General features: G+C 37.7%; 1 protein-coding gene and 1 long non-coding RNA gene across 2 annotated transcripts; one reads left to right on the top strand and one right to left on the bottom strand.

Moving 5' to 3' along the window:
- Positions 1-649: 649 nt before the first annotated feature.
- On the top strand, positions 650-1,114 carry LOC113280304 (non-specific lipid-transfer protein 1-like). Its single transcript, XM_026528948.1, has 2 exons — positions 650-990; positions 1,105-1,114. Exons 1-2 carry the CDS (start codon positions 650-652, stop codon positions 1,112-1,114), a joined length of 351 nt encoding a protein of 116 aa, XP_026384733.1.
- A 552-nt stretch (positions 1,115-1,666) lies between these two features.
- LOC113278330 lies at positions 1,667-3,577 on the bottom strand. Its single transcript, XR_003325444.1, has 3 exons — positions 3,420-3,577; positions 2,746-3,173; positions 1,667-2,282 (listed from the first exon to the last, which is right to left on the bottom strand). It is a non-coding gene; the product is annotated as an uncharacterized LOC113278330 (long non-coding RNA).
- Positions 3,578-10,882: the final 7,305 nt, after the last annotated feature.

Raw genomic sequence — 10,882 nt, 5'->3', positions numbered from 1 at the left:
CTGTCTACTTCTTTTAGTTTCAGATTTAGGAGCAATTTCAAGGTGACGCGTATTGACGTGGATCATTCAAGTTTTTGCTTGAACTTCAATCACCATAAGACATAGCCTCAATATGATCAGAAAACAACTAGCATTAATTAAGTTGTTCATGAAAAAAAAGATAGTTTTGATGCAAGATCTAGACCGAGCAATCAGCCCAAGATTCTCTAGGGGCTGGTCCAAGGAAACTTCTTCATTGCCTCCAAAGAACACCTGGGAAGAGGAAATGAAGTACCATTGAAACGACACCACACGTAGTTCGACCATGTGGTATTTACCATTTTATATCGATTTTGGTTGATTTGATTGGATCCCATTTGAATCTTTAATCGATATATTCGCTTACAGTACTGTGCTCTGGGAATTTGAATTTGCATTATTATTAACAAATGAGAATGTATCTTATTAGTATTGTGGATCTCATGTAATAATTAATTTATTTAGCATTCTACTATTGTTTATGATTTTTAATCCATTCATGCATCTATATAAACCCCCCTTGTGCCTTGTACCAAAACTCAAACTCATCAGCTTTTCTATTCATCACTTGATCAGTACTTTCTTTAGTGAAACTTGCTTTGAGGTTCTTCAGAGAGTGCAAACTAAGAAAATGGCAGCAGTGATCAAGTTGGCGTATGTGGTTCTTGCTTTTATGGTTGTAGCTGCACCTTATGCAGCTGAAGGTACACTTACATATGGTCAGGTGGCTGGTAAGGTAGGATCATGCCTTGGCTACTTGAAGGGGGGTGATCTTAATCCTGATTGTTGTCCAGGAGTCAAGGGTCTTCTTGCCATGGCTAAAACCAAGGATGACCGTCAAGCTGTTTGCCGTTGCTTGAAGTATGCCGTTCAGTCTGTGACTGGTATCAAAATGGCTAATGTTGTCGCACTCCCCGGTAAATGTGATGTTACCATCCCTTACAAGATCAGCCCTGCCACTGATTGTGCCACGTACGTATTGTTTTCTGTAGTTTCCTTTTGCAGACTTGCAGTTATATTTGTTTCAACCCCCAGTATTCATTAATTTTGGTCTAATCTTTTTCCATATATTGTGTGTTGCTGTAGGGTAAAGTAAGAAATACCATTGGAGGATCAATATGAATGTAGGATCGCGAGAAGGAAGAATAAGATGTATGTTTGGATAATGAAGTAGTAGTCATAAGGAGGTCTTTATGCCGAGCTTTATTAGCTAGCATCCCCTACTATGTTGTTATTGCTTTTAGTAGCGTAGAAGTGGTTCCTGTGGAGTTTAGCATATCATGTAATCAGAATGGATATCAGATCATGGTCATGTTATTGTCATCCTGCTAGCCACCTATCTTTAATTAATCTATGAAAATGAAGAGATATTATATTATGAGCTAGAATTCCCATTATTTCCATGTTTCTTTGCCATGTCTGGCCATGTCATTTTGAATATTGAGGTACCCGGAAACACACATATGAGAGTCATGGAGACGGCTAAAATGTCAAATATACTTCTGATTTGAAGCACCTTCTGAATTCGGATTGAAAAAGAATCATTAAAACATGGCAACTAAAGTTTACGAAAATTCATATATCTTTCAAACTATATGTTCGATTTTGGTAAACCTTATATATTTCAAACTACGCGAGCACAAACAAAAGTACCAAATCTTTACTTTTCAACATATTTCTTACTCTTTGATTTACGTATATACATACATTTTTTTCCCCAAAAGTTCAACAAACTTGGAGAGAAAAGTGAAAAACTAGAGTTTGCAAAACTGTGCACTCTCCTATTCTATAATAATAGTAGAAGTCATGGACAGCAACTAGTTTTGGCCCATTCGAATCCTCAAACTTTACGTATTCAATTGTTAATCATGTCAGCTGTCTGTAAGTCCTAAGAATAATTACTTTCCTTTACCAGCGCCAGACAACCACCACTAACATAACTAGCACCACTATGCTAGAGCAGCAGCAGCAACGAGACCAGTAGAAGAAGAAGGATTCTTTACCACTATGCCAGAGCTCCAGTGGCAACAGAATCTGTAGAAATAGAAGCAGTGCCAGCAGAAACGTCATCAGCATCAGCAACTCTAATAACTGCCCCACTTCATCAACATCTAGCAGTTCCACCAGCGTAATTGGCTTGTCCAATAACATCTGCAACACCATCATTATAACCTTCTTGTCCAATAACTTTTGCAACACCATCATTGACCTTCCTGCTTATGATCAATTAACTTGAAGATTGATAGAGAGAGATCTGAGTAAGACTGAGAGAGTAGGGAATATATTATTAACAGAAGCATAATCCGTTTCCTATGCTTCAATGAAAAATTATAGAGAGTAAAGAGTAAGACGGAGAGAGTTCATTAGCCAAGTGGGCATGATTAATTACTTTCCTTCACCTTCCAAGTCAGATAGCATTACCCATATAAGCCAAGCATGTATTCCCTCTTTTTCAAAAAGATAGGCTCGTTTCCGGTGTAATTTGTACAAGAAACAAGCCTATCTTTTTGAAACGGAGTGAGTACATGTTTACTATCAACAATGGCCTTCTTGATCCATGAAAGATAATCATGAGAAGTTGCAATGCAACAACTCATTATTAGCAACGTACCAGTTCAAGAAGTACTAAGACACATGAAGTGAAAGTTCAAAACATAACAAAAGTTTGTTCGGAGTGTTTGAAATAACAAAAACATATCTTGAAATGAACAGCAGGAGCAGTAATACCTGCAAGATGAGCTTTTAATAGTTATTGCTGGCATATAAAAAAACTCGAACAGCGAGAAGGACCCTGTTGCAAGCATCCTACAAGAAAATAAATAGACAACTTCACATCACAATGCCTCGTGAGACTCTATCACTATGATCAGTGTAAGTGTGCGTACTATATGGTTAAACAAGCATAGAAAAGTGAAGTCACAGAAAACTTCCTATTCGAATTCTTGATCCAAAATTACACCTACTAAGCAATGTTTCGACAAATTGAAACAACAATTTGACCAAGATAGTGTAAAACAATGTGCCACCCAGAATGGAGCAGACCCAAAAGAAAACCACCAAGCATTTGGGCAATCAAAGCTCACACAACTCCTTTTCCATTGCTACCGGTCCTTTGAGCAGTTTCACCAACTCAGGTCATTCTCATAAACCCCAAACTGGAAGAAAAAGTTAATAATAAGAATAGTTCTGTATATTCATTGGCTTCACTAAATGACACGGTTAGGCAATTTCACAAACACCAGATGGGCACTTTCACAAAAACACTCAGAACAGATGAAATTTATATAATCTTCCCAAACCCAACATAAATATTGATAGAAAAAAACCCAATTCAAGTTGCCAAAAGAAAAATTAAATCAACAAAAAAATAATAAAAAACTAAATGAAGGAAACATTATTACCTGATTTTGAAGTTTTTTTCCACTTTGAGTCTAGGATTTTGAAAATAAGCAGAGGGATGATTTTATTATCACTTACCAAAGAGGAAACAGAGAAAAAAATCTCTAGAGTAAAGAATCGCCCAAGATTTCAATTTTCTCTAGAGAAAAAAATCTCCGGAGAAAACAGCTGGGTTCAAACACAATTCCACTCACTTAAACCCTTGAAGAGAAGAAATAAAGAAAAACAAACACGACTCCATATTTAATTTTTTATCTTACACTCAATTTACACCAGCAGCGTCCACACCGTTTGGATCGTGAATTTGTCCGACCAGTTATCCACTTATACGGTCATGAACCCGGCCGAGACGATAATAATTTTCGTTACACTGTGCTGAATAATGAATGTCATACAATTTGGATTGCATTGGCTTCTTAGACCTGGACAACCTGCCAGTCCCATCATTACCATGCTCATGACACTAGGTCAGAAACCAATGCTTAATCTTCTCAAGCCATTGAAACTAGAACAACCATAGTATGTCATCTGAGGGATCATCCTTGCTTGTTGCGTCCAGATACAAATTCTCAAACCTTGACACCAATTTTACAATGATTCTCAGTGATGGTTCTTTCTCGACTAAACCTCTAAACCGAAAAAAGGATCCATTCTGAAATGGACTTGTTCAACTAATCGGATAGTTTTAACTAGAAACAGGGCCGAGAGCACGTTGTTCCGCAAAAACAACATAATTAGAAACAGGCACGGATCCAAAACACCGCTTAATTGGGGCCCTTGGAAAATAATTAAGGGCCCCTACAAATTTATACCCACACCATAAAAGACATGGGACTTCTAAAATGATGGTGAAAATCCCTTTTATCCTTCTCTAATAACTAACCTAAAAATCATATTAACCTGCCCTCATTTTCTTTTCAACCCAAAACTCTTCTTCTTCTCCTCTCTTCCATCTCTCTGTCGTCCCCATTTTCTCCATTAACGACTGTGGAGAATTTTTTTTTCTTCAACCGATTCATCGTCGTTACAGTCTTAGGGTCGTTAATCACAAGGTTTTTTGCTTAACGATTTTTGATCTGCGTGTTGAAATTGTGAGAAATCGTTAATCATTAGTGTGGCGGAGAAAACGACCCTAGCATTAGTTTTTTTCTTGTTTAGAATCGTTAACCACGAAAAAAAAATTTCTTAACGATTTTTGATCTGCATGTTCAGTTCATCAAAAATCGTTAACCATTAGGTGTAGGTGAAAACAACTCTAGCGTAGTTATATGCCAGAGCATCGAGTTGTTAAGAATATCATTGAACTGTTGATGATTCTTTAGACGACCCTTTTTAATCATCAACGACTTTGTGTTATGCCAAACCACTCTCTGTACCAAATAAAAATAATGATAGGGTCGTCAATCGTAATTTGTAATATGTTAACGATTCTTTTTTGACGATCAATTTATGAAATTAACGACCCTCTACCTTACATATGTAGCTCCTCTGTCAAAAAAATTGTAAGGGTCGTCAATTTTACCAAACTTGGTTGACGATTTTTCATAACCTATAAAAGTTGCAGGTTAGAGTCGTCAATTTCTATGTCAAATAATTGACGACTCATTAGAGTCGTCAATTTTATCAAACTTGGTTTACGATTTTTCATAACTTAGAGTCGTCAATTTTTGTGTCAAATAATCAACGACTCGTTAGAGTCGTTAGTTTATTAGCCTGTCGACCTAACGACTCTCACACTGAGTTGTTGCATAGTGACCATGAATCGACCACTTGGATCACCATTCATACAATTTGAAGAGTATAGAAAGTTTACCTGATTGTTTTGAGCTTCGGGTTCTTCATTTTGAGGATTGGTTCCTTCATTTTGAGCATTAGGATCTTCATTTGCACCATTATTCAAAGCTTCCTCTATTAATATGTCTTCATCATACATCCAATCCATATGATTAGTTGAGACAATCTTACCATTAACACAATCATGTATCTTGTTTGAACCTTCACCAACATCACTTCCTCCACTAGAATCACTCATTTCAAATAACCCTAAGTTTTTCCCCCAAAACTCACCTTCTTCTTCTCCATAACACAAAAACACAATTTTTCTTTTATCAAAATTTTATCCCTAAATTTAATTTTAATCTAACTACACTAGTTTATGATCCGGTTTTAGGTATAGGCCCATTAGAATACCCTAAACCTAGGTCCAAAACACCGTTGAGTTTTCCTCCAAGTAATTCTAGAAATAAAACTTTTATTCCTAGAAAGTTACAAAAATATAGAGGGAATTACCTAATCTGTATACAACTAGTTTTAGCTTAGCCTTAAACCTATAAATAGGTACTTTGGGTACTTGTAGAGGGGACGGCAGAAGATAAGAAGAGTTACAGGCAGAAAAATGAATTAAGAAGAAGGAATAACACCTAGGGAAGAAATTCCTAAAAGGTAAACGTTGTATTATTCTTTCAAACAAGCGATAAAGATTAAATATTTCTATCGCATATCTCTTTTTCTGTGTTCTCTATTTTTTTCACTATTATGTGTCTAAATCAGGGTCTAGAAACTGATCAGTGGTATCAGAGCTAGAAGGTAATTAAGTTATGTTTCCGGTGATGAATGGAAGGGCTTCGATCCAAGGATAACTAGATATTACCATTAGATCATGAAACTCTTGAGAAGTATAAAGGAGGATTACCTTTTTCTATACGTACAGAATTAGCACTATTTCCAGTAGATGCCTGTAAGAAAGCTATGTACAACGAGATGAAAAACCAACCTTTCAGAGAAAAACAACCAAAAAACGGGGAAGGAGAGGTTCGGAAGGCTGTCCAAAAAGAGGGGAGGAAGAATCATGTAGTAGCAAGTAAAAAGAATCATTACTGCGAGAACTGTAAGACAGACCGACACTCTAAAGAAGGATGCTGGAAATTACATCCAGAGCTGAAACCAGCATGGTGGAAAGAACGTAGACAAGATGCCACAACCCTTTACAACGAAGAAGAATAAGAAGAAGAAGAAGAAGAAGAAGAAGAAGAAGACGTGGTAATAAATGGATCGTCAGAACTTGGTGGCAAAGTTGCAATGATGACAAATAAAGGAGCAGTAGCTACGATACAAGAAAAACCAATCAGTTCAGCTACGGAGACACCAGATTCTACCAAGGAAAAATTATTTTGGGTATACGCCCAAATTTAGAAGACATCAGTTCTTACTCTCTTTGTTAGTGGGTCAGAGCGAAACCTAATCTCGGAACAACTTGTGAAGAAGTTGAGGCTAAAGACCACCGCACCCTAAACCATACCCATTAGGGTGGTTAAATAAATACATAGAGTTGCAAGTAGATACAGAGTGCACATTTGAATTCGCTATTGATGAGAAATTTATAGATCAGGTAACATGTGATGTTGTTCCATTAGATGCTTGTCAAGTGATATTTGGTAGTCCTTACCTATGGGACAGGGATGCAACGTTTTTCCGACGACAAAATATTTAGAGGTGGGTCAAGGAGGGAAAAGGGTTCCGCATCCTAGGTTCTAAAGAGAAGAAGAAACTTCAACTCCTAACCGTGCAGCAAACCAAGCATTTGATAAATGCTTGCCAGAAGTTTGCATTAATTGTAGTTCGACCAGTTGAGGATAAACCAGATGAACATCAACTGGCAGGAAATTGGGAGTGCACTGAAACAAAAAATAAAAAGCTACGCCACTTGTTGGAAGGTTTTGCTGACATAATGCAAGAACCAAAGAAATTACCAAAACGCCAAGTGGAACATGAAATCCAATTGCAACCAGATGCTCTTGTACCGAATGTTGGATTTTATCGAAAATCTATTATGGAGTCATATGAAGTTAAAAGGCAGGTACAAGAACTCTTAGATAAAGGATTGATTAGGCCGAGTTTATCACCAACAGGGTCTCCAATTATACTGGTTCCAAAGAAATATGGAGATTGGCGCATGTGTATTGATTATCGTACGCTCAATAAAATTACCATCAAGAGTAGATACTCTCTGCCACGTATTGATGACTTGTTCGATCAATTAAAACATGATAAATACTTTAGAAAGATGGATTTGAAATCTGGATATCATCAAGTTCGCATGAGGGAGGATGATGTATGGAAGACTGCGTTTAAGACTAAACAAGGTCTTTTCGAATGGTTAGTTATGCCTTTTGGGTTAAGGAACGCCCCAGCTACTTTCATGTGACTGATGAATGAAGCGCTAAGACCGGTATTAGATAAATTTGCAATGGTATTCCTAGACGACATATTGGTATACAGTCCAACATGGGAAGAACACCTCTTACATCTAAAAATCGTCTTACAACTGCTCCAATCTGCATAGTTGAATTTGAATATGACGAAATGTGAATTTGCTAAGAAGTCAGTGCACTATCTAGGGCACATAGTGGGCCAACGAGAGATTCAAATAGACCCAAATAAGGTGTCCGTAATAAGAGATTAGTTACCACCAACAACTCAAACAGAGTTGCGTATTTTCATTGGAGCAACACAATACTTGAGAAAATTCATCAAAAACTACTCAGGAATAGCCGCACCATTATTGCGAATATTGTCAAAGGATCGGGCTATCACATGGGGATTGCAAGAAAAGAAAGCGTTCTAGGAGTTGAGAGAGAAAGTATGTCAAGCACCAGTCCTCACACTCCCTGACATGCGCATGCCATTTGAGGTGGAAACTGATGCATCGGCATATGCTATGGGCGTTGTTCTACTACAAGGAGGTAAGCCAGTATGTTGCCATTCTGAATTATTCTCCGGGGCAGTTTTAAATTATCCAATCTATGACAAAGAGCTATATGCAATAGTTCAAGCTATCAAAAAGTGGCGATACTATTTGTGGGGAAAAGAAACAATTATTCAGACCGACCATGAACCTTTGAAGTATCTACACACTCAAAGCAATCTCCAACAAACAAGGCACTTCAAGTGGATGGGTTACCTGCAACAATATAGGTTGCTGATTAAGTATAAGAAAGGGTTGACAAACAAACTAGCTGACTTTCTCTCAAGACCCCCATCCAAAATAGTTGTTGTTGTGATGAAAATGCAACCAACTGGAATAGAGTCATATAAGAAGAACTACATGGAAGAGGCTGAGTTCCAGGAATTTTTTATGACTAAAGGTGGAAGTGGGACAGAAAATCATGGTTACCATGTGGAGGATGGGATATTGTATAAAGAAGATAAGTTGTGTATTCCAAAACAATATCGACTCTCATTAATTCGAGAAGCGCATACCTCACTGGTAGCAGGTCATTTTGGCGTCAAGAAGACACTTGCAAATCTGCAACGCCATGTCCATTGACTGGATATGACTGCCGATACAGAAAGGTTCGTCAAAGGATGCAAAATTTGTTGCACAAGCAAGCCTAGTAACTGAAAACTTGGACTTTACACCCCATTACCAATTCCAACCAGGCCGTGGGAGAGTATATCAATGGATTTCATCGGTGGTTTATCAACTACAAAAAAAGGTAATGACTATGTCTTCGTCATAGTAAATCGTTTCAGCAAAATGGAAGTTATGATTCCTTGTAAAAAGACAGCTACAGCAGAAGGAGCAGCAAAAGAATTCTTCCAAAGTGTTTTTGTTCACTTTGGCTTACCAGCAAGTATCATCAGTGATAGAGATACTAGGTTTTTAAGCCGTTTTTGGAAGAGATTATGAGGCATGTTGGATACTACATTGAAAATATCTACTGCGTTTCATCCACAAACGGATGGGAAAACTGAGTTGGTGAACCGCACTATTGTTCAGTTACTGCGAGGGTTTAATCAACAAAGGCCACGAAGCTGGGATGATAATCTACCCTATGTCCAATACTCCTACAACAGAGCTTTGCATAGTTCTACCAGCAAGACACCATTCGAGATATGCTATGGGTTTGTACCACAGTCTCTGTTTGATTTAATATTCACTAGACCAGAAGATACGGACACTGAAAAGACAGAAGATGCTACTGCAATGAAGTTTTCAGCGTATTCAACAGATTCATGAAAAAGTTCGTGAAAATCTTGCGAAAACACAAGCACAGTAAAAGCAGCGACATGATAAGCATCGAACAGAACATACTTTTCAAGTTGGAGATCTTGTCTGGTTAGTTATTGGAAAAAACCGTTTACAAGGCCCCAGAAGAAGTTGAAACCTATATGCTATGGTCCATTTCGGATTATGGAACAATATGACACTAATGCTTTTAAGCTAGATCTGCCAAGCTATATGCATATATACTCTACAGCAAACGCCGAGAATCTTAAGCTTTTTGAACCTTCGTTACTTGACGAGCGAAATGAGTCGTCATTGTTACCGGTTATGCAAGACTTAATTCCTAGTGAAGTAGCAACAGAAGATATGGTTCTTAGCAAGAAGACACGGATGTCTCGAGTGGGAGAACAAGAGTTATTCCAAGTCTGCCTTAAGAGGGAAAATTTTAAGCATGCAAAGTGGTACTAAAGAGAGCAGCTGCAAGCTAAATACCCCCACCTTTTGGTTCAATGCTTTTGAGGGACCAAAAGCCTCCTGATGGGGGAGGTCTAATCCGTTTTTAGGTAAAGGCCCATTAGAATACTCTAAACCTAGGTCCAAAACACCGTTGAATTTTCCTCCAAGTAATTCTAGAAATAAGAGTTTTATTCCTATAAAGTTACAAAAAATATAGAGGGAATTACCTAATCTTTATACTACTAGTTTTAGCTTAGCCTTAAACCTATAAATAGGTACTTTGGGTACTTGTAGAGGGGACGGCAGAAGATAAGAGGAGTTACAGGCGGAAAAACGAATTAAGAAGAAGGAACAACACCTAGGACAGAAATTCCTAAAAAGTAAACGTTGTATTATTCTTTCAAACAAGCAATAAAGATTAAAGATTTCTATTGCATACCTCCTGTTCTGTGTTCTCTATTTTTGTCGCTATTTTGTGTCTAAAATCAGGGTCTAGAAACTGATAAGTTTAGCCATTTAAAAAAAATTGGAATAAAGGATAACCACCAATTACAATTTCATGACCTTTTTTATCTTGTAGCTAGGGGCCCTAATTATTTTCTAGGGTACCCAGTTAAACAGTGATCTAAAATTCCATAACACGGAAGCAAATAAGAATACAAAAATTCCTAGCATACCCCCACAAAACTCCCCCAAAACCACCTAGACTCAGCTGGTGGGCCCAGCTCCTCCTTTAATGGGACCCCTGCTAACTCCCTGACCTTAGGTCCCACCATCTCCTCTCACATGACGGTTTTTTGGGGAGTTTTTGGGGCGGTCTGTTAAGAATCATTGAGAGGAATAAAACTTTCAGCTCCTCTAGTACTGCAGAATTGCACTACTATTTTCCCCCTCTACTAGCGCAACTTATAAAGTTATAACAAACACAAGCAACTTTTAACAACACTGTAACAAGCCCTTCTCCTTCGTGCGCCGTTTCATTTACTTTCATAGCAGTTTATA

The sequence above is a fragment of the Papaver somniferum genome, chromosome 5, assembly GCF_003573695.1.
Source record: "Papaver somniferum cultivar HN1 chromosome 5, ASM357369v1, whole genome shotgun sequence".
NCBI lineage: Eukaryota > Viridiplantae > Streptophyta > Magnoliopsida > Ranunculales > Papaveraceae > Papaver > Papaver somniferum.
This window is presented reverse-complemented; position numbering and strand designations above follow the sequence as displayed.